The following is a 25,708-nucleotide window of genomic DNA, read 5'->3' as shown; positions in this document are numbered from 1 at the left end:
GCATCCCCCGCCATGCCTTCAGCTCCGCTCTCTCATTCAGCTACTTCACGTGCCACCGTGTAGATGACCTGCTGTATAGCCCTGACCCTTGCCACTTCATACTCCTTTACCCTAACCGGGCACTCCGGGGAATTGGGAACGTGGTTGCCATCACAATTACAACATCATCCACCCTCAGATTCTTCAACAACATTCCTTCGGCACACACTTGATACATGTCCATACCTTTTGCAATTCTGGCAAAACAGCAGCTTGGATACACAAGCTCTCACCACAGATATAACATATCCCATCTTCACATGTGAAGGGAGATACTTTTCGTCAAACATCAATAATACTGACAGGCTTTCTTCTTTTCCCCCCCATCCAGTACACGGTGTGCTCCAACTACTCCTCGTAAACCACGAAGCCTCCACATTTCGGGGCGGCAGGTAGCCTAGTGGTTAGAGTGCTGGGCCAGTTACCGAAAGGTTGCTGGATCGAATCCCTGAGCTGACAAGGTACAAATCTGTCGTTCTGCCCCGGAACAAGGCAGATAACCCACTGTTCTGTGGTAGGCGGTCATTGTAAATAAGAATTTGTTCTTAACTGAATTGCCTAGTTAAATAAAAAAAATGTTTAAATCCAAAGCATGCCAGAGATGACACCTTTTAACAGTGCTCTGCTACAAAAATCAAAACTCTCCACTTCATAAGGCGATAGTTTGTCGATCCTTAATGCCTTTCCTTCTGCTCTTTCAACACACAAGAAATCAAAACAACCACTTCTGGTCACTCTGACCGACTACACCTTTCCCAATGCATCCCTTACCATCCTTGATACTTCAAATGGATATCCCAAAAAAGCATCATTGTCAGTGAACCTAACTCCAACCAAAAACCTTTACTCATTAACATTAGCCCTTTTTGTTCCATTTTCCTTTATCACCGTCTTCCACACTTCAACCAAAATGTAAGGGTCCACTCTCTCCACAAATCTCACTCCCACTGGGCCAGAATCATCCTTTAAATCCTTGGAATGAGGCCCGAACTCGGCAGTTCTCATTGCGGGTTCCTCATCCACGCTCCCGTCAGATTCCATTTCCCAGCTATTAGATCACATATCCGTCTTTTTACACGACACCAACCTGCCTTACCACCCCGCTTCCCTTTACACTCAACTCATTCTCGGCTGTCATCACTACACCTACCATCGGAATTGATTCACCTTCACTTGTCATGTTCAATTTGTTCTCTAGCTCTTCCAGAAGTTCTGTGCAATCCTCCATTCCATATTCACTCAGGACATATTTCACTTTTCTTCTGTTTCCCTTGTCCACCATATTCTCCTTTGCCAAGTCTTCCAGAAGGTTTGTACAATCCCCCACTCCTTATTTATTCATAATATAATAATTCTTCCTTTTTCACTTACCCAATTGGCTGAAGTTGAATGCCTGAAGTTGGGCAAGTAAGACTGGTGCTGCTTATGTCACAACCGTTGCCTTCTTTTCCAAGGCTTTATTGGCAGACTACATCCAAAAAGGTGTATTTCCGCCACCTACTGGGTGGGGTAAAAACAAAGATACTTTAACAAGATTTGTATTTTTATTTTATCCACAAAAAAACTAAACAAAAGTTAATGTACTTAGTCCAATGTACTCAGATCCCTACACAGACTCATGGGCCAGAGAGGGGGAAGCATCTTCAGACATTATTTACTGCAATGTGTCAGCTGTGAAATACTGCCGATCCAAGAACCTTTTAGCCGCTTTAAAAAGGATTCAGTTTCTTAGATTTATTGTTATTTTGTCCTGTATAATTAATCACCTGCTCAATAAACGTAACAAAATCAACCTTCTTCACAATTAGTATTTCAGGATCTCTCAACTGACTGACATCCACAGACTGTTGGGCATCATCCGCTGCCATAGCTTCATCATCTCTACTCGCTGCTTCGCCAATTTTTGGACTACTAAACAACTATGGATTTAGAACCACGTAGAGTTATCGCAAGTCACAAAGAAAACGGGCACTGATTCCACTATTCCAGCACCATTTCAACATCGTCTAATCACCAGTGCTTAGTCTAATACAGTGACGGTGTAACAGTGACAACGAAAAGATACCAACAATCATTTAGTCCAATCAACATAAGCTAAATATGATGTGACTGTTCATGGTAAGGATTTATGTGTAAGTAGAAAAAAACATATTGACTCACCATATTTGTAGAGAAACGCCAATGCACCCTCCTCTTTCATGTTGCATAAACATTCTATGACTCTCTCATACACACTTTTAGTTTTTGTTGTCCTAGGCTACCAGGCTAAAATGTTTGCTCGCTAGCCTAACTTCCTTTCATGCGCAACGATGCACCAGGCCAGTTAGTTAACATTAGCCTAATGTTACTACATCAGGCCAGGGGCACAATGTACAAATTTATGGTTAGATCAGACTCGCCGTTATAATCACTGGCCAGTGTGGAGAATTAAGTAAAACCACAAGTTCAAATCCCTATCTCCATCCATGGCTAATGAGGGAAAGGAAATATTTTACTTAGCTAGCCACTGGAGGACAACAACAACAGGATGCAACAATTCAAGTTCTGTCAATGATGTTTGGCTTGTAATGTGATGTGATTGGTCTGAAGCCAAATCGACACCGACTTCCCTTGAGACTTTTTTGTTGTTGGTGCCCTTCTCTTGCTTTCAATGCTACGGTGGCAACAATGTCATGCGCTTTTTGACTAGACAGCATAGATGGGCTACACATACAGAGGGGCGCTGTTTTGTTCGCTTGGATGCTTTATCCTGGTGAGATGCATTCAGCCTCTTGCGAATTGAAGGAAATGTATGGAACACAGAGACAAAATAAATTGTTTTGTATGTATTTTTCTTTATTTCTTGGTAATTTTTTTGGAGGAAGCCTAGCTTCCCTTGGCATCCATGAATACAAGCCACTCCATATTATTACTGTTCATGGTTGCACCTCTACTTCCAATTACACTGTAGAGAACAGATCTTATTGGTTGAAACTCAAACGGTGTGGTTAAATGAAAAATGTATGCATTCTGTTCTTTGAAATATGGTACTGCTTATTACAATACACTTCCAATCTCCTATGATCAGTATCTTTTGAAATATTTACCTTACTTAAATTATGTAGATGGAATAAAGTAATTATATTATTTTATACTCTTCTTTCTAACGTGCAGACTACTTTAGAAAGAACAGTGCGTTAGCAAGAATAGAGTAGAAAAGAATAGAACGACTTTATTCCATCTACATCACCTCAATAAGGTAAATATTAAATTGTCTTTGTTCTTGGCTAGTGAAAGATTAGTGGAATCTTTGTGGGTAGCTGGACAGGTAGGATGACTGACAGTGAGGGTGAACAGGTGGTCACGGGTCAGGTGACAGAGGAATGGATGAGACTGAGGCAGGAATTCCTTTAACCATAAAGTGGTATATTTACTGAGTAGTCTGTGCTGCATAACAAAGGAAACGGAATAACATGTATCCAATCAAATTCATAATCACAAAGATCAAATCATAACAATCATTCATTATCAACATAATTTAGGGAATTCAACAATCCAGTTCATTAATAAGTCAATAGGAATCATCCGTGAGTAATTTAGGCTCGTAACTATTTAGCATAAATCATGAAAGAATAATAAACAGTGATCGGTTATTCAATCTATAATCGCCATTAGTTGGATATCAGAGTCGATCAGTTCAGCAAACAATGACTTATTTCACCCTTTCAAGTGTCTTCATGTGTACATGTAATTTCATTACATATTAACCATATCGATTGCATAATTAGCCTATTATGATCCGTAGGGCCGTGATCATTGACCATTCACATTATACAATATGTTTGAAGCGTGCGCTCCAAGTCGCGCTCCGCGGTAGTAACGCTAAACAACTGATGGCCCACTCTCCCGATTGCAACAGATAGTTCAGATGAAAGGTAACAGATTCGGTGGATTTACGTGGATTCATGGACGCACAGAACTTCTGGATTGAAAGGAGTGAAGGAAGAGAAAGCAGCGCGATCAGGAGATGGCGATTTCCTCCTTTTATGGAGTGGAGATCTGTCGGACATTTTCACCTGACCTAATTAAAGCGCCCCTGGCCCAGCTGAGTAAGTGGCAATGAATGAAAGGATTATTCCACCAACTCCATGGGCCTTTTCTACAGCTAGGTTTACGGTCTCTCTAAAAACAGGTGTTCACAAAAGCCTGTTTCTATAATTTGTGTCCAAGCATGATAGCTGTACTTTTTGTTTATGGTTGATGCAGATTGTTGTCCATTAGCCAATGAGTGTTTATCAATGAGTTCAAAGCACGTGAATGTATCCAACTGGTATTAACGACTTCACAACTAGTAAGAGCGGCGGGTAGCCTAGCGATTAGAGCGTTGGGCAGTACCCGAAAGGTCGGCTCGAATACCAGAGACGACAAGGTGAAAAATCGGCCTGTGCCCTTGAGCAAGGCACTTAACCCTAATTTGATCCAGGGGGTGCCATTCTACTATGGCTGACCCTATAAAACAAAAACATTTCACTGCACCTATGCGGTGTTACGAACGCAGCATTAGTCTTTGAGCTCCCTCCTTGACCTCTTGTTTGGGTGTTATTGGGATTGTGAGCTGTGCTATAGGCTAGATACACTGCATTCGGAAAGTATTCAGACCCCTTAACTTTTTCCACATTTTGTTACATTATAGCCTTATTCGAAAATGGATACAGACCTATGTAAATAAGCTATTTGTGTTTGTTTTTTTATAAATGTGTAAAAATGTCTAAAACCCTGTTTTCACTTTGACATTATGGGGTATTGTGTGTAGATTGATAAGTACAATTTTAAATTGTATCCATTTTAGAATAAGGATGCAACATAAAAAGTTGGAAATTGGGAGGGAATCTGAATACTTTACGAATGCACTGTACATCTTGTGGTGAAAGCCCATCCTGGCACTGTCTGTATTGGTGGGGTAACCATGAGCTACTGTAATTGAGGAAGGCTAGACCCAGGTCCAGGCCCTTCTATGAACCCAGTTACGAGGCATTAGATGAGACCCTGAAGGAGAAGACAGACTTCCTGATACACTACCACCAGAGAGGTCTCCCACCACTCTCTGTGAAGGCTGAAGCCCAGGGTGACCTGCTCTGTTAATCATGGATACTGTGGTGTTTTTATCATAGGAACAGGAGGGTCTATCGCTATCAGCCTCAGGCCCTGCTTCATCCCTGCACTGAGACTGTAAAGAGAAGGGTCTGGGCTGCAGACTGGATCCCTGACTGGAGCCTCTGTCTCTCTGATGACCACCAAGACTGAGGTTGTTCAGTCCACCTGTCCACTGGTGGTGATCTGTGTGGTGGTGGAGTCTCTGTCCCTAGCGGCTCAGTGCCGGTTCCGACTCAGGTAGGACGAGTGACGGCTCCTGATCCAGTGTCCAGATCCGGGACCAGGGTTTGTGACCAGCCACTTCAGAGGTCCAGTCTCTCCCACCAACAACATCAGATACGAGCAGGTCTTCATGGACTGCAGACTGTAAATGCAAATTGTACAGAAATGCATAACGGTTTATATAAGAAACAATTTTCTGTACACATGTAACCGATGTGAAATGGCTAGTTAGTTAGCGGTGGTGCGCGCTAAAAGCGCTTCAATCGGTGACGTCACTCGCTCTGCGACCTTAAGTAGTTGTTCCCCTTGTACTGCAAGGGCTGCGGCTTTTGTGGCGCGATGGGTAACGATGCTTCGTGGGTGTCAGTTGTTGATGTGTGCAGAGGGTCCCTGGTTCAAGCCCAGGTTTGGGCAAGGAGAGGGACGGAAGCTAAACTGTTACACACACAGAAATATGATAATACAATGTTAACCACAGTCAAGCCAATAAATGTTTAATGCTTTTCGACCTGTCCCCAATTTCATACAGTTGGTTCAGAGTTCGTTTTGATATTTCAACCTGCTTGTCCTGATCGAGTCTGGTGTGGGTGGACAAAATCAACATGGACGCATGCATGTGAGCGGTGTGGTCAGCATGTAAGGCAGTGCAAGAGGCGTCACTACAGGGTAGGGGGGCGTCGTCCGGGTTAGGGGAGGGTTTGGCATTACTTGGCTCATTGTGCTCTAGCTACTCCTTGTGGCGGGCCGGGCGCCTGCAGGCTGACCTCAGTTGTCAGGTGAAGGGTGTTTCTTTCGACACATTGGTGCGGCTGGCTTCCGGGTTTAGCGGTCATGTTTTGGAGGACGCATGACTCGACCTTCGCCTCACGAGCGCGTTGGAGAGTTGCAGCGATGAGTCAAGATCGAGAGAAGGGGGTAAAAGACAACAAAACATTTTTTATATAAAAATAATAAGTTGTATGTAAATCCCTTTTATTTTAACCATTAATCATTACAGGCAATACTATAGCTACAATGTCAATTGCTTCTGTGTTAATTGTTTCTGTATCCTGATTGTCTATGGCGTCAGATGAGTGCGAAATCGAGATGGAGCACGCCAGCAAGAATATATGTCACAGAGCGAGCAGATTTGTATCAAGAACCAGACGCGCTTAAACTACTTTGAGCGTGCATAAGCAGGGTTGGGCTGGAAATTAAACTTGAGAGCTCGAAACATTGATATTGAACAAGTTGAAAATCATTGTCGAATGCAATTAATTAGTCCGAGATTTTTTTCTCCCTGAAGAATTATTCATCAAATGGGAAAACTCAGAGGTTTCTGCACTCTCACGAATACACCCGGCCTGTGCATGAAAGTCTCTTCTCTCACACACACAATTTCCATTTTGCTCTCATTGTACATCTCACGGAGTGAATGTTTTACAGTTCTACATCGTGGGGCTCTGCTCCTAGTGGTTACCCAAGGTGCCAGGGTTCCGGTCTAGAAGTTCGGATATTGATTGAACGATCCGTACACGGATCGAAGAGCTTACTCTTTCACATTCAGAAAACCTTAAGGTGATATTGTATTTAATAATGTATTCCGTTTCCTTAGGGAGAATGGTTTAATTGGGTAGGGATGTGAACGAGGCTTTAGACCTTCCCAGTCTCTGGTCCACACTCCAGTTCAATTGGTTGCGGTAATGCATCACTAAAGTTGGTTGCCAACCGCCATTTAAAAACCACTGAAGAAGTGTAAACGGAAGTGAACAGTAACCAAGAACAATATCCACGGTAGCGTTTTTATTGTTATTTAGACATTTATCACCTTGGAACTTAAAATATTACTTATGTAACTGCACAACATCACATACTTACCCCGGGCAGTGTTTAATTCGCGTTGGAGACAGGACTTGGTTAATAGATGTTATCAAGGTAACGCTAGCTAGCTGCTAACAACAATGGCTAGCTGTAGGCCTATGGTTTTTCACACTCAAATAGTCTCCGTCATGGAGGTGCTAGCGAATGCAGCCGTGGCAGACATCTGTAAACTCGTAGACGACGACTATGCAGTGTTTCGTTTGGAAATAACTCAAAGCCAGAATGAAAGCAGGGCATTGCGGAGGAAACTACAGCTACTTGAAATGAAGGTGACACGGGAGCGCGCAGAGAGAACAACGCGAGAGCGCGCACTCTCCAGTCGTCCCAGTAGTGTCAAGATCCTCGACCGATACAAAGGAATAGCAAGAGGTAGGCTACATTTTGCAGAAGGCCGAGGCTGCGGGGCCTGTCGTCCCGATCACATCTGCGCATGTGTGACGTTAGACGTGCTAACCACATATGGTTAACCAGAATTGAGTCTTGGTCAGTTTTGGAATTGTATGCAATAATTCCCTTGCAGAGAGACACTATCATATTCTATCCAGATTCTTGATTTACTGCCATTTCCTATTATTTACTAATTGAAAACAATATGAGGCATGGAACTTAATACATTGATCAATGCATAGTAAATCAACAAGTGTTACCTCACATCCTTGCCAATTGTAGACAGTGTCAAAAATGTCAATAGTATATAATATAGCATTCAGCATTGACAGTAGCTAACCATCTCTTTTCTCCCAATCACTCTCAGGTGAAGGACATCTCACTGGAGGCTACAGGAGCTCTGTGAAGCCAGCGGAACACAATACATTGAGAGATGACCAACCAATCACTGTTGATGAGGGGAGTGGAACCTCAACCCAGCATGTTATTGTGATAGAGGTTAGTGTCATAGTATTACATAAAAATTACAGTACATCAAATGTGGCCCGTTTATTTCAGAAAGGCTTCCCTCAGCTATTCATTTGCTCACATCCCAACAACAATAACCACTCATTTTCTTGTGTCAGTCTGCAGATGAAAATGCAATAGGTCCTGGGGTCAAGCTGGAGAGGATTGAACGAGAGAAGGACCCACGGCACCAGACTAAAGCAGCGGCTGGAGTGTCGCCCTCTGTAGCCAGTGAGGAACTCGCCGCTGTGCCAAAGGCCAGGACCCGACGCAGGATCACGGAGGTCAGTGGAACGCTGAACGCCGTCCTCAAGTCAGAGACAGACACCGAGACTTTAAATGTAACACAAAGGCATTTACACGCAGGATCTGACCACAGATCAGACGCAGAGAGACTGGGCTGTCCTCCTGTTCCCGGCTCAGAATACTTTCTGGCATCATTTCACCAGAGCCAGGGGACAGTTAATTCCCGTGGAGATGGTGATGGTGACGCATTAGACACTGGCGGGTGATCCATCTTGTTCTTACGCTACAGCGATGGACCCTGGCAACATATCCTTGGGTTTAGAGACACAGACTGATCTCTCTAGAGGGGACTGGAACCGGTACAGTAGTAGTGTATACTCTGAAGGGTGCCTAGATAAGAAAGGGGAGGTTAGAGTCGTAGATGAGGTGACTGTGAAAGTGGAGGGTGACGCTCCTCCCACATGGAATGCAGATAGTCACTTAGAAGATGGACACTCACAGAACAGAGATTTCTTTGATTACAGGGGAAGCTTAGAGACAAATCGAAATGTCGTTACCCACTCTCCTTTACACTCGTTCAGGGATCACGATGCGGTATTCACGTCGAAGGCACTTTTTGATTCACATGGCAGCGTTCTTTTCGATCAGACATTGAACTCAAATGACAGGGCTATAGCCCAGGCTCAGGGAGGGGGGGCCACATCTGGCAATAGTAAAGAGAAACGGTTCCTCTGCATGTTCTGTAACAAAGGTTTCAGCTGCCCCCAGAAGGTGGAGATTCATCAGAGGGTCCACACAGGAGAGAAACCCTTCAGCTGTACCCAGTGTCACATGTGCTTTGCCGAGGCTGGCAACCTGAAGAGACACCAGAGGGTCCACACAGGGGTGAAACCCTTCAGCTGTACCCAGTGTCAAATGCGCTTTGCTCAGGCTGGTGACCTGAAGAGGCACCAGAGGGTCCACACAGGGGAGAAACCATTCAGTTGTCCCCACTGTGAGAAGAGGTTTTCCCGCCAGCACCAGCTGAAGATGCACCTGAAGGTTCACACGGAAGAGAGGCCATTCGCCTGTACGCACTGCAGGAAGAGGTTCTCAGAGAGGAGCTACCTCAGGATACACCAGCAGAAAAACCATTCCACTCAATAGCATAGAAAGTAACCATTCCACTCGATAGCTTCTGACGTTTAGATCAAACTCTTCATTAAAGACAGATTAATTTTCATTGTTGTCAGCATAAAGATAACGAGAGTAATAGATTTCAGTGTAGAATATTGTGTCCAGACATTGTGTGTTTATATATGGCATATTTCAGCCTAAAAAGTCTGTTAGATGTTGTGTTTGTACTGTGTAGCCTATATAATGTTCACAAATGCCTGTTTCAGTACTTTTATTCAACTACTTAATGTTTTTCCTAAGACACTTGTAATGAGAAAATGAATGCAGTTCATCTAGTTCATGCAGATTTTTGTTGTGTGTATGTGTGGTTTTCATATGGTGTATTTAAAACTTGTTTATGTTTAATAAACAGAAAATGGGACTTTTTATTCTAAGACTTTCATTGAGACTCCCTTCATCACATCTTTTCACTCTATTCTGCATACACACTACAGCGCTTCATAGCCAAGTTAGTCACCAGTTAACAAAGTCATTATTATGACTAAACCCTGCCTATTTCTAGAATGTATCTTCTTAAGTTTAGGTTTAAAATCTAATTTTAACTACACTGATATACCTTATGCCTAACCCTAATCTTAAAATAAAACCAAAAAGCACATTTTGGTTTACATTAATGTTTACGATATAGCCAATTCTTATTGTGTGGCTGTGTTAATTAGGGACAACCAATACCTAACAGACACTTACTATACACGTCAAAAGAGTTTAGTCAGGTTTGTCTGATGATGCCTTATGACTAATCATAGCTTATCATATTTACCCTCAACGTATTTCAAAGCAAACTTTATTTGTCACGTGTACCGAATACAACAGTTGCAGACTTTACTGTGAAATGCATACTTATAAGCCCTTAACCAACAGTGCAGTTCAAGAAGATGGGTTTAAAAACAATGAAGTCATTCTACAGTATAGGACTCAAACAACGTTGGGATGGGTAAACACTCCATGTTGAAAGTGTGTTTATTATCTGTGTGTATGTACCTGAGGGAGTGTATGTCTGTGTAATCTGTATCACCTGTCTCTTCCAGGAGGAGGAGAGTCCAGAGGTGCTGCTGGTGAAGGAGGAGGGGGAGGAGGGTCTGGGGAACCCTGAGGGGACCATGGTCATGGAGGACAACCAGACTAAACCACCTCCTGAACCCACAGAGGAACCAGCTGAGCAGCATAGGACCACACACAGTCTCACTGAGGTTAGTCCACTGTGAACTACTGCCTGAATGGTATTAGGTAAGGGCCCCTATCCACAAAACCTCTTAGAGTAGGAGTGCTGATCTAAGATCAGTTGTGCCTTTTAGATCATAAAATGAATATTAATATATAGACAGGTGGGGACCTAGGCCCAGATTCACAAAACACTTACGCAAAAACTTAAGAACTATCTTAATAAGAAAAAATAATTAAAGTTCATAAGATAGTAAGTGCAATTCCTCAACAATATCTTAGAATTCACGATGTTCTGACGAGCTTCTCAAATATCTTCTTAGGAATCCTCTTAAGATGTTTGTTGCTAGGCAACCGTTTTAGTGGCAAACATGTTAGCATATTTTGTACTGAGATCACCAAAACATGGGTGATCTCTTGGGTTTAAATATTCAATACTGAAACTTTCCGATGAAGTTTGTGAGTGAATTAAACATGTTCAATTGCTTTCATTAGCTTTTTCTCTCACTGCCCTGAGTTTAAGATAAGGGTTTAGCTATCTTGGAATTAATAACGTTTCCAATAAGTTTATTTTCAAGAATCTAATTTCTTCTTAGGAGAAACATAAGAAATAGCGCAAAAACATTTCCAATAACCTTTTTGAGGAATAGAAACTTTGCTTGACTGTCTTCTTTAGTCTATAGTTAAGGAAAAAATGGCAGTTAACTTAAGGATCCGCCCCTTTTTTTCAATTTTTGCCAAAAATGACATTCCCAAATCTAACTGCCTATAGCTCAGGACCTGAAGCCAGGATATGCATATTCTTGATACCATTTGAAAGTAAACACTTTGAAGTTTGTGGAAATGTTAAATTAATGTAGCAGAATATAACACATTAGATCTGGTAAAAGATAATACAAAGAAAAAAAACATGCTTTTTTTGTATTTTATTTGTACCGTCATCTTTGAAATGCAAGACAAAGGCCATAATGTATTATTCCAGCCCAGGCACAATTTAGGTTTTGGCCACTAGACGGCAGCAGTGTATGTGCAAAGTTTTAGTCTGATCCAATGAACCATTGCATATCTGTTCAAAATGTTGTATCAAGACTGCCCAAATGTGCCTAATTGGTTTATTAATACATTTTCAAGTTCATAACTGTGCACTTTCCTCAAACAATATTCTTTCACTGTAATAGCTACCGTAAATTGGGCAGTGCAGTTAGATTAACAAGAATTTAAGCTTTCTGCCAATATCAGATATGTCTATGTCCTGGGAAATGTTCTTGTTACTTACAACCTCATGCTAATCACATTAGCCTACGTTAGCTCAAACGTCCCGCGTGGATCCCACCAAATCTGTAGAGGTTATAAGAAAACATTTCTTCTTAAGAAGGTTTTGTGATCCTCGATCAGCATTTCTACTCAGAGAAAAGCCTCTCTTTTTTAAAATTATTATTTCTTTACAACACACCACACTCTACCAACAACAAAACACACCACATTTCAACACATTACATTGTTCTCTCTCATCCTGGTCTAAATCAGTTTTTGAATACTATTAAGCACAAGATAAAGTCTCGGTATGTTGAGCTCAACGGTTGGTTTATTTTCCAACATGTTATATTGTGCAATGCAGAAGTGCTTATTGTGAATATTTATGGTCTCCTGAGTGGCGTAGCGGTCTAAGACATTGCATCTCAGCGCTAGAGGCATCACTACAGACCCTGGACTGTATCACAACGGGCCGTGATTGGGAGTCCCATAGGGCGGCACTCAATTGGCCCAGCGTCGTCCAGGTTAGGATTTGGCCGGGGTAGGCCGTCAATGTAAATAAGAATTTGTTTTTAACTGACTTGTCTAGTTAAATAAAGGTTAAATAAAATAAATAAAAATAATGAGGATATGCCTTTGCTTTTTTTCTGATATTCAGTGTCGACTATACAATTTCCCTGAAATACCATGTATTATTGAAGTGGATTTTAATCAAATATTGAATGTGGAGGACAGATCAAGTAAGAAAGACTTTCCAGCTACAAAATCTATAACATTACTATTAGATATGATCAATAACAATGGGCTTGTAGACATCTGGCGAATAATCCATCCAGTAGACAGTATACATTTTACTCTCCAGTCCACAAGGTCTACTCCAGACTAGACTAGTTTTTCGGTCCAACTTACAATCAGTGACAATAGATAACATTATTATCTGATCACAGTCAGGTAAAGTTGGTTGTAGAAATAGAGGTAAGCCTAGAACTGTTACGGTGACCGTATTACCGCCACACCAGCAGTCACGAGTCATGAAGGCAGTCAAATTCCATGTGACCTTTTAGTCATGGTAATCCAAGCTCTGATGCTGCTGATGATCATTAGTAGCCTGCCAAACTTGCTAACTTCCTGGTACTCAGCACTCTATTGTCCCTCTAATCACACTGAAATCAATGCAAATGTAATCGAAAATCTAATCAAACACTTCATGAGAGCCCATGAGCTCATGTTGTGCAACATTTCAAAAGGCTATGCAATTGCGTGAGAAAACAGAGTGAGGGCCTCTACTGAAAATAGGAGGATCAGTTTTATATAGGCTAGGCCTACTATATCTATTTCTCAACTTTCCTAATATTAAGCACATTGCTTATATTTACAACAGAAGTATAGCCTACCTGGCTGGCATGAAAATAAACCACGGGGGAAAGCGTCCTCCGTTCGCTATTTAAGTGCATAGATGACATGTATTTTTCCCCGCTGACCCTGTTTCGATACAGGTGCATGATAATGGTCCATTCTAAATCAACACAAATTTCACAGATATATTATTTAGTATATGTAAAGACAAGATTAAATTAAGAATAGTCTGATGAGTGACAATATTAGCCTATCACTTGTGAATGATATATGATCACTTGTGAATGAAGCCTTAGCATAAGAAACAATGGATTTTTTAGCAACTTTTTCGAATTATAGTCACACACCTCATGTAGCCTAGCCCATAGGCCTATATGTTTTAATAAGGTTTGTATCACAACTAAAAAGTGGCCAAATAACTTCTTAAAATTAAGCACATTAATCCGCTTTACAAGGGGTGTAGAGCCTAACTGGCATACATAACCAACGCCTGAGTTTCAAGTTTGGGGATGATAATTTTCACCATAAAAATGCACCTTTATAATAACAGTATTCCATGCATAATTGCATTTGCGCTCACTTTTGCTAATGTTTTTTTCCGCTAATGGAACATGCACGCTTACAGCCTACTACCATGTGCACATTGCAGCACTTATAATGTGAAGAAATAACCTAATAGTTTATCAACATTTTAAGCTAAACGTTCTGATCTGTTGCATCAGCCACATTGTGTAAAAAAGTTTTTGTTGATGCTAGTGGTTGTATTAATTTGAGACCTATCAAATCCCACAACTGTCCCAGACTATGTTTGGAATATTTATTTCTCGCACAGAATAGAATAGGCCAACTTTTGTACTATGGGGGATAGTAGATTGACTAGTGCTTTTGTTGTTCGTTAGGCCTACTCATATTGTGGACAGTTCTTCCAATATTTCAGGAAACTAGGCGTATGTTGTGAGTCACTACTTCACAGGAGAGCCGTTTGAATGTAAACTTTTTTAAATCAAAATGCGTTTTTTGGCAGAAATGCCTTCTCTAACATGTGAACTTTCATGTGCCTTAATAACAAATTATGCCGTCTGTAAATACAAATAAAATTGTTAAATTAGAGCCTAGTTGGTTTAGCCAACAACCTTCCCGGTAGCCATGATTGGCTAAGATAATGAGTAGGCTGGACATGCAACGAGATGAGTTTGGATTGGTCTGCCATACAGCATGCTGTATGTCTATTTGAGCTGGTCAGTATGTCTAGGTAATCATGTCTAACGTGGCTTTTTTTAAATATATCCCGTAGTAAAACTGCATAAACCTAATGTCAAGTTAAAGTGTACTGTTAGCTAGCTAACAGCAGATGGCTGGCTTGCTAGCTAACGTTATGTGTATGCTCTCCACTTTCTGGAGACCGAATTTTGAAATCAGTGAAATTTGAGTATGATGGAGATGGAGAAAACACCTGTCTCCGGATTACATCTTCAAACTAAGGGCAACCATGGCATCCGACAGGAAACGCGTCCAATCATGATGTATACGAGTAAAATAGTCTAGCTAGCTACATTTTCAGATATTACACATTTCTAATTTTGACAGAAAGTGGTTTCATTTCAAGTTAAAGTGTACTGTTAGCAAGCTAACGTTACGTGTATGATCTTATTCTTCATATCTCAGACACATTTGCTTGAATAGTTATAGCCTAATGTTAGCTAGCTAACATTGAACCTGGTTGGTTAGCTACCTGCAGATTCATGCAGGTAGCTAACCAGCCAGGTTCATGAGTTGGGATTATGAGTTGGGATTATGGTTCATTGTTTAGCTAGCTAGCTACATGTCTTAACAAAATACTCTACTATGCAAGTATCCATTTCAATAGAATGTCACTGCAGCAACTGTTGATAGATGTACTACCTACGGCTACTGTTATTCTTTACTGTCTTTTACTGTTGTTTTTATTTCTTTACTTACCTATTATTCACCTAATACCTTTTTTTAATTGCACTGTTGGTTAGAGCCTGTAAGTAAGCATTTTACTGTAAGGTCTACACCTGTTGTATTCGGCGCACGTGACAAATAAACTTTGATTTGATTTGATTAACTGGTAAATTCGCTCTGGCTATCTACTCCGATTTCAGACCACGGGTAAGATAGTCTAGCTAGCTACATTTTCAGATATGACACGTTTCTAATTTTGACATAGTCTTTTCATTTCAAGTTAGTGTACTGTTAGCTAGCTAACATTAGCTGGCTGGCTCGCTAACTTACGTTATGTGTATGATGTTATAATTCGTATCTCAGAGCCACTAGTTATAGCCTAAAGTTATTTAGCTAACATTTAACCTGGTTAGTTAGCTACCTGCAGATTCATGCAGGGTAGTAACATCATGAGTTGGGATTATGGGTCATTGTTTAGCTAGCTAGCTACATGTCTTAACAAAAGACTATCGTCTTAGTGTGCCAGAGCGCAGAATTACGGATGAATTTACGAACACTCAACACCCATGAATATGGCCGGTGTCAGGAAACGTCGGCAAAAAAAGCGTAATTAAATTGTTGCCAGCAGCACAGTTAGTCACCAACGCTCTGGATAACATGAAAACAGCCTAACCAGCTCTGCTAGGGCGAGTAAAATGGTCAGATTGGGGTGTTCTCTCATTATGTGTCTGGAAGTAGCTAGCAAGCTAGCCAATGTTAGCCAGTTAGCTTGGGTGCTTGATTGCCATTGTGAGGCCAGAACGTTCAGATCAACCCTACTCATCAGCCAGAGTGTCCAGTGTGGGCTCTGAATGCGAAACGCTCTGAATTTACATCAGACAATCTGACAGCACAGTTGCAGTCACCAACACTCTGGATAACATAAAAGCCTAACCAGCTCTGCTAGGGCGAGTAGTTTTCAGTGAGCTGTTCTCTCTCACTTAGATGTCTGGAAGTTGCTAGCAAGTTAGTACAGAACGCTCGGATCAAACCTTAAAGCTTAAGAGCGTGTGAACGATGCTGAATGGGTGTAAACAAAGAAGGGCTCTCCAATAGTAGTACCAAAACATTCAAAGGCCATTTTCTCAAAAGTGAGTTTACAAGTTTATCAACTTTCAAAGCAAAATTACTTTCCCATTGTTCCTCAGCAGTAGTGTATGATATACCATTTTGTAGCACTGAGTCTCTACTTTTATCCAAAGTAAAAAATACAATTTCAAATTTTGGTACATAAGACCTATTTCAGCCGGTCGGTCACATATCTTCAATATGCACCTCGGAATTGGATAAGGACACGCGCAGATGCTTCCCCAATGAGTCTGTCTTCTCTTGTAGCCTGTGAGAAAGGCCTGATCACGTGATGGAGCGCGCAGTACTCAGGGAGAAGCACACTACGGCCACTGGCCACACAAAGGGGATGCCGCCGTGAAATTCTAGGCATTATCAAGTGCTTATCAAATTGTGAATGAGTGACTGATGTAGTGTGTACAGCCTGCACAAAAAACTAAGCAGAGCTCATGCCTTCCAAGCTTTTTTCAAATGATCATTTGTCGCATCATGCAGCCTTACAATGTATTAAAAATCTAAACATATAGCCCAACGTTTGTATAACAACTAAAGTTACATTAATAACTCTAAATTAAGCATATTGGAATACCTATTTCTTTGTTAACCTCTCAACACAGAATAGCCACATGTGCGCACTCCCTCAAATCGTTTGGAGAAAATATCCTTTCTATTTTATTCATCTTTGTTCAGTTGTATTCTTCATACTATAAAATAATGCCACGGAATTCTAAGAAAATATTGTCTGCTAAATGAACTAGTGTAGCCTACAGCCATTTGGCATAGCCAGATCAGGACCTAACATAAGGACAACTCAGAGTATGCTATTCTGTTCTTCTGAAATAGACTACATTTTCTTTATATCGTGCTTCTTTAGACCTGTCTAAAATAAATAATGGATTTATTGGGAAGGTGTAGGCTATATTAAATTGATTTATTCAACGTTTTTAAATGTAGATGTTCCAAAGGTCTGCATCAGTGGCTTGTAGGCTATGTGTGGAAGCCAGGAGATGCTAAATATGTTTGTTAATTAACTGTCAATTACCGTGAGACCGACAGTTATTTGGTTGACAATCACCAGCTGAGGAAATTTCGTGACTGCCACAGCCCTAGTTAAGCCCACGCAAGATGTACAAATGGCGATTTAACCCTTCACTTTTGTCAACATGATTTTGTACCTTTTATTTGTAGAGCAAAAAAATATTTCATGGAAATTAATGACAAGTTAACTGTGATTTTATTTTTGTTTGGGAAGCCTTGAAGGTTGTTTTGAGGGGTAGCATTTTAGAGCTACCGAAATCAAAGGCACCAGGAAGTGATGGTTATACCTCAGAATTTTAGAAGCGGTTTGTAACTATACTTTCACCAATAGTGCTTAGACTGTATAATCATTTTTGGGATCATGGTACAGTGAATAGAACTACTGCAGTTATCACGCTCATTCCTAAAGGGTGGAAAGACCTGTCTCAATGCTCTAACTATAGACCAATCGCTTTACTGAATGTTGATTTCAAGATACTTTCTAAACTATTAGCAAACAGACTTTGGAAAGTTATTCACTCTTTGATTTCAACTGACCAGGTTGGTTTCATTTGAAAAAGATATAGCTCAATATTTTTTCTATACAATGGAAAGATTTGGGTTTGATTCTTTGTTTATAAGATGGGTCTGCATTATATACAATAGTCCTAGAGCAGCAGTTATAACAAATTGTATATCTCCTTTATGTTGGAGAGGGGCACAAGGTAGGGATGTCCAATGTCTCCCTTGCTCTTTGTTTTAGCGTTAGAAACATTAGCAGAAGCCATTAGACGACAAAGTGATATTGAAGGTATTGTGGTGGAAAATCATGAGCATCAACTGGCAATGTACACAGATGACATGTTGTTTGTTAGGAATCCTGAAACGTCAATTACGGGCTACTCAATTTGGTCAATGAATATACAGCGATTGCTGGCTTCAGAAAAAGTCAGAGGTACTCCGATAAATGATCGACAATTTAGCTTGGGCACCAAGGTCTGAATTATCTTGGTATTTTCCTTATATTCAAATAATAAGTTCATGCTTGAAAAGAACTTGGAAGCTATTTTGAATTCCTTGAAAGCAGACTTTGTGAGATGGTCCTCCCTTTTTTTAATGTTCTGTGCAAGAATTTAAATAATACACATTACAGTGGCTCCAACAATCAATTACAAACTAAGCATGCTGCTTCTCAATCTACCACAATCCTTCTTTAAGAAGATCAATTAAATTATCAGTCACAAGTTTGGACACACCTACTCATTCCAGGGTTTTTCTTTATTTTTGTACTGTTTTCTACATTGTAGAATAATAGTGAAGACATCAGAACTATGAAATAAACATATGGAATCATGTAGTAACCAAAAAAGTGTTAAACAAATCAAAATATATTTTAGATTTGAGATTCTTCAAAGTAGCCACCCTTTGCCTTGATGACAGCTTTGCACGCTCTTGGCATTCTCTCAACCAGCTTCATGAGGTAGTCACCTGGAATGCATTTCAATTAACAGGTGTACCTTGTTAAAAGTTAATTTGTGGAATATCTTTCCTTAATGCATTTGAGCCAATCAGTTTTGTTGTGGCAAGGTAGGGGTGGTATACAGAAGATAGCCCTATTTGGTAAAAGACCAAGTCCATATTATGGCAAGAACAGCTCAAATAAGCAAAGCGAATTGACAGTCCATCATTAATTTAAGACATGAAGGTCAGTCAATGCTGAAAATTTCAAGAACTTTGAAAGTTTCTTCAAGTGCAGTCGCAAAAACCATCCAGCGCTATGATGAAACTGGCTCTCATGAGGACCGCCACATGAATAGAAGACCCAGAGTTACCTTCAAAGTAGCAACTCTTTGCCTTGATGACAGCTTTGCACACTCTTGGCATTCTCTCAACCAGCTTCATGAGGAATGCTTTTCCAACAGTCTTGAAGGAGTTCCCACATATGTTGAGCACAGGCAGTCAAGCCGGGCAGATAAAACAAATACATTTAAACATAATTTGAACGAATTGGAAAGTTTCATAAAGGATGTCCATTCCATAAACCACCTGGCATGGAGGGTGTACAAATTATTAAATGAAAAAACAAGGGGACTACACCTTCCCTTAAGGGAAAAATAGGGTGAAGATTATAAAATAGAAAATAATGTAATGGAAAAAGGTGTCAACACTGTTTTAGAATGTAAAGACATTCTAAAACACATAGTTTAGCATAATATAGTCAACAGAACTTACTGAACTCCGTGTAAAATGAACAAAGCAAAAATGACAACTGTCAGCAAATGTTGGAGATGTAAATCAGATGATGCTGGGCTTTGAAGCTACTGTCTTAGAGTGAACAAAAACAGGGGGAAATGTATGTCGTTTATACTATGTAATTTATACCAAACGTGTATTGATACCAAATCATTATACCAATCAATAAAATATCATTCATACAAATCATGTAAACAATGAGAAACTGAACTGCTGCAAATGTATCATTATTCATACTATCAATTACCAATTACCTATTTATTTGTTTCTTGTTTTTGAAATTTTGTTGCAGTCCTCCCATATATGTAACATTATTGTTTATTTATTTTTCAGGGATGAATTCATGTGATATGCAAAGAAAATAAAGGAAAGTATAGAGATGTGGAGAGAATTTTGCAGGTTTAAAGCTTATTTCCTGCAATTCTACACATTTTGTCATGAGGTGCAAAGAAAATGTTGCAGTTTTAAAGCTAATTTTGTTACAATTATCTCCACCAACAAGAGGGTGTGAACAGTTTGTCATGAACAGTGCTTGTGCCCATAGAAATAGACGTGGCGCATATGCGGGATGTTCCCCAAAGCTGGAATGTGGGACCCCGAGTGAAACAATTTGGGAACCCCTGGTCTACCGGCTCCGCTGATTCAGCCTCCCTCTGTGCTCGCTCAGCGTCCAACTGCGCATGTTCTTCCTCAGTAAATTCTGGCTCGAATAAACATGTCTCTGAATAAAAATTGTCTTCTTCTTCTACCTCCAAGTCCAACATTATTTATCTAATGTTATGATGACTTGCCAATAAGCAAGTTAGCTACTTTAGCTACGAGAGTACACAACAGCTGGCTGCCTCCCGGGAGTTTTTGTTTTCAAAACGACACCAAGTCTCACAGGAAGAGAGCGCAGGCAGAACCCAAAGTAGTCCGTAAAATCAGGAAGTTGATAGAATCTCATTGCTTACGATTATCATTAATTTTAACAAATTTATAAATACTGATTACTATGTAAGACTATAAATTACCAACCACCCCAGCTTTGGAGAAGTCAGAAGGTCTATTTTCCTGCTTTTGAGAGGAGCTGATTTCATAGATTTCCAGCAATTGCTCTAAGCTAACAATATGCTACCTTCAACTTCCTTCAAATTGCACGCAGAGACATATAAATGGTATCCATGAGTTCGTCTGACTCTGGCTAAGTAGGAAATTCCCAAATACCAAAGTATCCCTTTAATAGACCAATAAGAAATAGCGTTCCAAAGCTCTCTACCAGTAACAGCTAGTTTTCATTTTCCCCTCCCCAATCAGACCACGCCCAGACAGTCCTAGCTAAATTCTTGCTTGAAAAATTGCTCTTTGCCAAGAAGCTATTTAATTTAAATCAATCACAGTAAGGTACTTAACGTTAAACATGGACCAAAAGATGAATGCTAAACAACGTTTGACATGTTTGAACGAACGTAAATAGATTATTTACTAGGTTTTTTTTTGCTTTTCGGCGTGATTTTACAACCCCCCACCACGTTTTGTGGGAGCATAATGAACGCTAACTACTTGGTGTTATTTGGACATAAATTATGAACTTTGTCAAAAGAAACAACATTTGTTCCGGACCTGGGATTCCTGGCAGTGCCTTCTGATGGAGATAATCAAAGGTAAGGGGATATTTACAATGTTATTATCGATATTAGATGATGCTAACTGTATAGCATAGCTTATTGTTCTTAGCATAGCACCCTGTTTATTGCAAAATGTGATTTCCCAGTAAAGTTATTTTGAGATCTGGCCATTCGGTAGCAATTACGAGATGATAATATATTATTCTTTGAATGACAATATTATAATTTACCAATGTTTTCGAATAGTAATTTTGTTATGTTCACCGGAAGCATTTCAGAGAAGAAAAAAATCTGAATTTCACGCTACTGTAAAATGCTGTTTTTGGATATAAATATGAACTTGATGGAACAAAAAATGCATGTATTGTATAACATAATGTCCTAGGAGTGTCATCTGATGGAGATTGACAAAGGTTAGTGCATAATTCTAGCTGGTTTCTGCTTTTGGTGACGCCTGACCTTGAATTGAAAATGGATGTTTGTACTTTTGTGGCTATGTACTGTCCTAACATAATCTAACTTTATGCTTTTGCCGTAAAGCCTCTTTGAAAATCGAACAATGTGGTTAGATTAAGGAGATGTTTATCTTTTAAATTGTGTAAAATAGTTGATTGTTTGAGAAATTGAAATTATTAGATTTTTGATGTTTTGAATTTCCAGCCTTGTTAGCAATCCCGACTCGGGGTTCATTGCTAACCTGTAGCCCCAACAGGTTAATTGTTACCCAGAAATGATTTTATATTGAGATAAAAACGGGTGCATTGGACCTTTAAGTCTGGGACCATGACTTTGAATTATTAAACCATTAAAGGGTTTGTTTGGGATTTTGGCAATTAAGCTCTTTATCTTATTCCCCAGAGACCGATGAAGTTGTGGAAACCATTTTACGTCACTGTATGTAGGAAGTTCGAGGTAACTTTTCAAGCCAGTGCTAACTAGCTCAGCGTAAACACTGGGAGTATTTGGGTACAGCTAGCATACTAGGTGTACCCGAATACCTCCATTCTTTGTGCTAAGCTAGTTAGCATGGGCTCTCCAAATTATCTGTAACTGCCTGCATACTGGATGCAGAGACATAATAATGGTATACAGCAGTTAATCTGACTCTGGGGGAGTAGATAAGGGCTTAATTCCCAAAATCCCAAACTATCCTTTTAAAGAGTGTCAAGTAAGCAAATCACCTAACATGTTTGCATCATTTCAAATCACCTAACATGTTTGCATGGTACTCATAGCAATCCCTCATTGCCCAATCAGAAGATGCTCCATAGAAGGGTGCTCATATCAGATTTCTTGATCCAACATCCTCTCACTCTGTATCTCTTACAGTCGGTAGACATGGAGGATGGGAAGCCTGATCTGCTGCTGGTCAAAGAGGAGACAATAGAAGATGAACCAGAGAGCATTGATCTGCTGAGTGGACTAAAGATGGGGGAGCAAGGTAAGAGAGACATACATATACAGAACATAATAGATATAGTGATGCATCTACATAAAATTAAATCAATAAAACTGAGTATACCAAACATTAGGAACACCTTCCTAATAATGAGTTGCATCCCCCCCCCCCACACTTTTGCCCTCAGAACTGCCACAATTCGTCAGGGTATGGACTCCACAAGGTGTCGAAATCGTTCCACAAGGATGCTGGCCCATGTTGACTCCAATGCTTCCCATAGTTGTGTCAAGTTGGCTGGATGTCCTTTGGGTGGTGGACCATTGTTGATACAGACGGGAAACTGTTGAGAGTGGGAAAAAAAACAGTAGCGTTGCGCCTGGCACCTACTACCATATCTCCTTCAAAAGGCACTTGAATTTGTTGTCTTGCCCATTCACCCTCTGAATGGCACACATACACAAGTCATGTCTCAATTGTCTCAAGGTTTAAAAATCCTTAATTAACCTGTCTCCTCCCCTTCAGTTACAATGATTGAAGTGGATTTAACAAGTGACATCAATAAGGAATCATAGCTTTCACCTGGATTCACTTGGCCAATCTGTCATAAAAAGAGCAGGTGTTCTTAATGTTTTGTATACTCAGTGTATGTTTACAACAAACAATGTATAAACTTGATGATTTAATTGACTCAAAAAACTCCATATGTAGAGTTCTCTGCCTTGTTTGTAAAGTCTATTTTCTAACCTCCTGCAGGTGATTGGTTGGAGGATAACAGAGGAGACTGGGGGGCCATCTTGGATTCCCAGACCCAGACTGTTGCAACCAAGGGCCTGCAGGACGATATCACTAACCAGGCCAGGACCAGAGGCGAGATAGTGGAGGTCAGTGGATGGGACAGCGACCTCAACTCTGGGCTGGGGAACAACACTGTTAACCGCAACCAGAAACAGACAGTCGAACACAAAACCACAACCGAACTTTGTCTTCATGGCAAGAGACTGGATGAAACCAGGATGAGGCGTAGATTTGGTCTGCAGGGACGGGGAGGTGTCCGTATGAGAACAGACACAGACTCGGCTAGCGATGCTCCGTCCTGCTCCTATAGTTGTGATTCAGAGAGACTGATGGCACCTCAGGTTACCCCCCTAACAGGTGCTGCCTTCAGCCTGCCTTCTATAGGATCTATCAACTGGAACATGGACCCTGCGACAACACAGACACTCCCTGGCCTTCATCCTCCTCACACTCTCCTTATGTTAAACCAGACCTCAGACAATGCCAGTGCCTCAACATTAAATGGCTACACAAGCCCATTGACAAATGACAGTAGTAGAGATGGAATGAGTAAAGGTGGCAGTGCCAAAGAGAAGCGCTTCCAGTGTTCGTTCTGTGGGAAAGCCTTCAGTTTCCCCAAACAGGTGGAGATCCACCAGAGGATGCACACGGGGGAGAAACCGTTCGGCTGCCATCTGTGCCGGGCCAGTTTTTCTCAATCGTCCAGCCTGAATAGGCACCAGAGAGTCCATACAGGGGAAAAACCCTACAGCTGTACCCAGTGTGAGAAGAGGTTCTCCCGCCAGCACCAGCTGAAGATGCACCTGAAGGTCCACACAGGATAGAGGCCATTTGCCTGTATGCACTGCGGGAAGAGGTTCTCAGAGAGGAGCTGCCTCAGGATACACCAGCAGAAAATGCACACGGCCCATGTATAGAGTATAGTGACATGTAATGTAGTTAATTATGTTGTTTTTATATGTAGTGTGGAACTGGATGATGTGAACTGAGGAAAGAATGAGTATGATGAGGCAGAGTAGATGATATAGTGATGGTTGGTGTGATGGTGTCTGTAAAAATGCTTCACTGATGAAGAGTGACAACCTGTCATGTTGTTTTATCTGATGTTTTATAAATGAGTGCCTTAAGTCATGTTTATGTAGCGGGTTTCTTATGCACCACAGGAGAACCAAGAAATGAAGAGCGACACCACGGCTGTCTTTTAGGCTTTTATGTCGATCTGCAATAGTATTATGAAAAGACAGGACAGGAACACATCAGTCTCCAATGCACCACCTGACAAGTTGTTCTTTCTCTCTCAGTGTTTTCTCAGACTCTCACAATCACACTCATACATAAAGCCATAATGTATAGTATAAAATAATAACCAGTCCTTAATACAAAGAATGTATAATCTTAATTCTTAGACAATAGAACCATACCTGCAATAGTATTATGAAAAGACAGGACAGGAACACATCAGTCTCCAATGCACCACCTGACAAGTTGTTCTACACAGGAGCATGAAGAAAGGTAAAACACATATCCTGTCTCACATCCCCAATACATTGCTAGGTGCTTTCAGTGTTGATAGTAGCAAAATACAACAACTCATGTACAAAACCACTGCAACACAAACAAGTTACAACATAAAATCGCCTTAGAGGGCAAAACTACATCCCCCATAATGCAACACCATCACTAGTCGGCAGCTCAGCTAGCCGTCTGCATCACAGAAAGAAAGTCATACTAGCTAGCAACACTTTTAGCACTCTGTAACTATATTAATAACAATAAAACTCTGAAAGTTACGTGTTTCGATAGTCTCACATCCCCTTATAACAATATCTACAGCATTAACCTTGGGACGTTTATTTATTTCACGTTACGGACTTCTACAAAGGAGTAATCTGCAACCCGTACCTTTCTCTCTCAGTGTTTTCTCAGACTGAGGAGAGCGGGATCTATGGGTAGTACCAGGGTGTTAGTAGGTGACGTAAGCACCCAGATAAAATAAAATACATTTAATGAAACAAAACCGGAAGATGTTAACATCAATTCAGCTACTGTAGCTGCCTACCTAACATCAACAGGCATCACCAGTAGCGCAACAATTAAAATTAGAAACCAAAAGTAAAGTTCCTGGCGATCTGACTCCCCCCTTCTGTCTGAACTTGGAACATTCCTGTTCGCGGGCTTTTGGCCACTGACCCTCAACCTGATTGTTCTGTTCTGCGTTGTGTACTATTCTAATAATTTGAAGTTTGCTGGAATAACCATTTTA

The 25,708-nt window shown here is 40.6% G+C and overlaps 3 protein-coding genes and 1 long non-coding RNA gene across 22 annotated transcripts in view; 2 read left to right on the top strand and 2 right to left on the bottom strand.

Annotated features, from left to right (window-relative positions):
- Nucleotides 1-25,708, bottom strand: part of LOC106610073 (zinc finger protein 214) — an 844,054-nt gene that overhangs the window by 517,552 nt on the left and 300,794 nt on the right. The gene's annotated exons all lie outside the window — the stretch shown is intronic.
- Nucleotides 1-25,708, top strand: part of LOC106610072 (neurotrophin receptor-interacting factor homolog) — a 437,457-nt gene that overhangs the window by 138,663 nt on the left and 273,086 nt on the right. The window contains exon 6 of one of the 9 annotated variants that reach the window (XM_045723132.1): nucleotides 23,404-24,572. The exons of the other annotated variants lie outside the window; for them this stretch is intronic. Coding sequence (XP_045579088.1) covers nucleotides 23,404-24,269 — 866 coding nt within the window. The 3' untranslated portion in view covers nucleotides 24,270-24,572. Of the gene's footprint in view, nucleotides 1-23,403; nucleotides 24,573-25,708 lie in introns of those variants that run through there. 9 annotated transcript variants of the gene reach the window in all.
- On the bottom strand, nucleotides 3,424-7,533 carry LOC123744280 (uncharacterized). Its single transcript, XR_006770861.1, has 2 exons — nucleotides 7,252-7,533; nucleotides 3,424-5,536 (listed from the first exon to the last, which is right to left on the bottom strand). It is a non-coding gene; the product is annotated as an uncharacterized lncRNA (long non-coding RNA).
- On the top strand, nucleotides 6,231-20,392 carry LOC106610156 (gastrula zinc finger protein XlCGF17.1). 7 transcript variants are annotated; one of them, XR_006770859.1, is made up of 6 exons: nucleotides 7,209-7,623; nucleotides 8,009-8,139; nucleotides 8,268-8,432; nucleotides 10,599-10,760; nucleotides 19,978-20,043; nucleotides 20,189-20,392. XR_006770859.1 is itself a non-coding variant. In XM_045723215.1 (5 exons), the coding sequence occupies exons 1-5, from the start codon at nucleotides 7,335-7,337 to the stop codon at nucleotides 19,981-19,983; spliced, it is 753 nt and encodes a 250-aa protein (XP_045579171.1). In that variant the 5' UTR covers nucleotides 7,209-7,334; the 3' UTR covers nucleotides 19,984-20,392. The 7 variants fall into 7 exon arrangements, 6 of the variants coding, with proteins under 6 accessions (XP_045579168.1, XP_045579167.1, XP_045579171.1 ...); XM_045723215.1 differs by having other exon boundaries at nucleotides 19,978-20,392; XM_045723214.1 differs by lacking the exons at nucleotides 19,978-20,043; nucleotides 20,189-20,392 and having other exon boundaries at nucleotides 10,599-10,790.

The sequence above is a fragment of the Salmo salar genome, chromosome ssa08 (assembly GCF_905237065.1).
Source record: "Salmo salar chromosome ssa08, Ssal_v3.1, whole genome shotgun sequence".
Lineage (NCBI taxonomy): Eukaryota > Metazoa > Chordata > Actinopteri > Salmoniformes > Salmonidae > Salmo > Salmo salar.
Note: the sequence above shows the minus strand (reverse complement) of the source record. Positions and strands in the feature narration are given on the sequence as shown.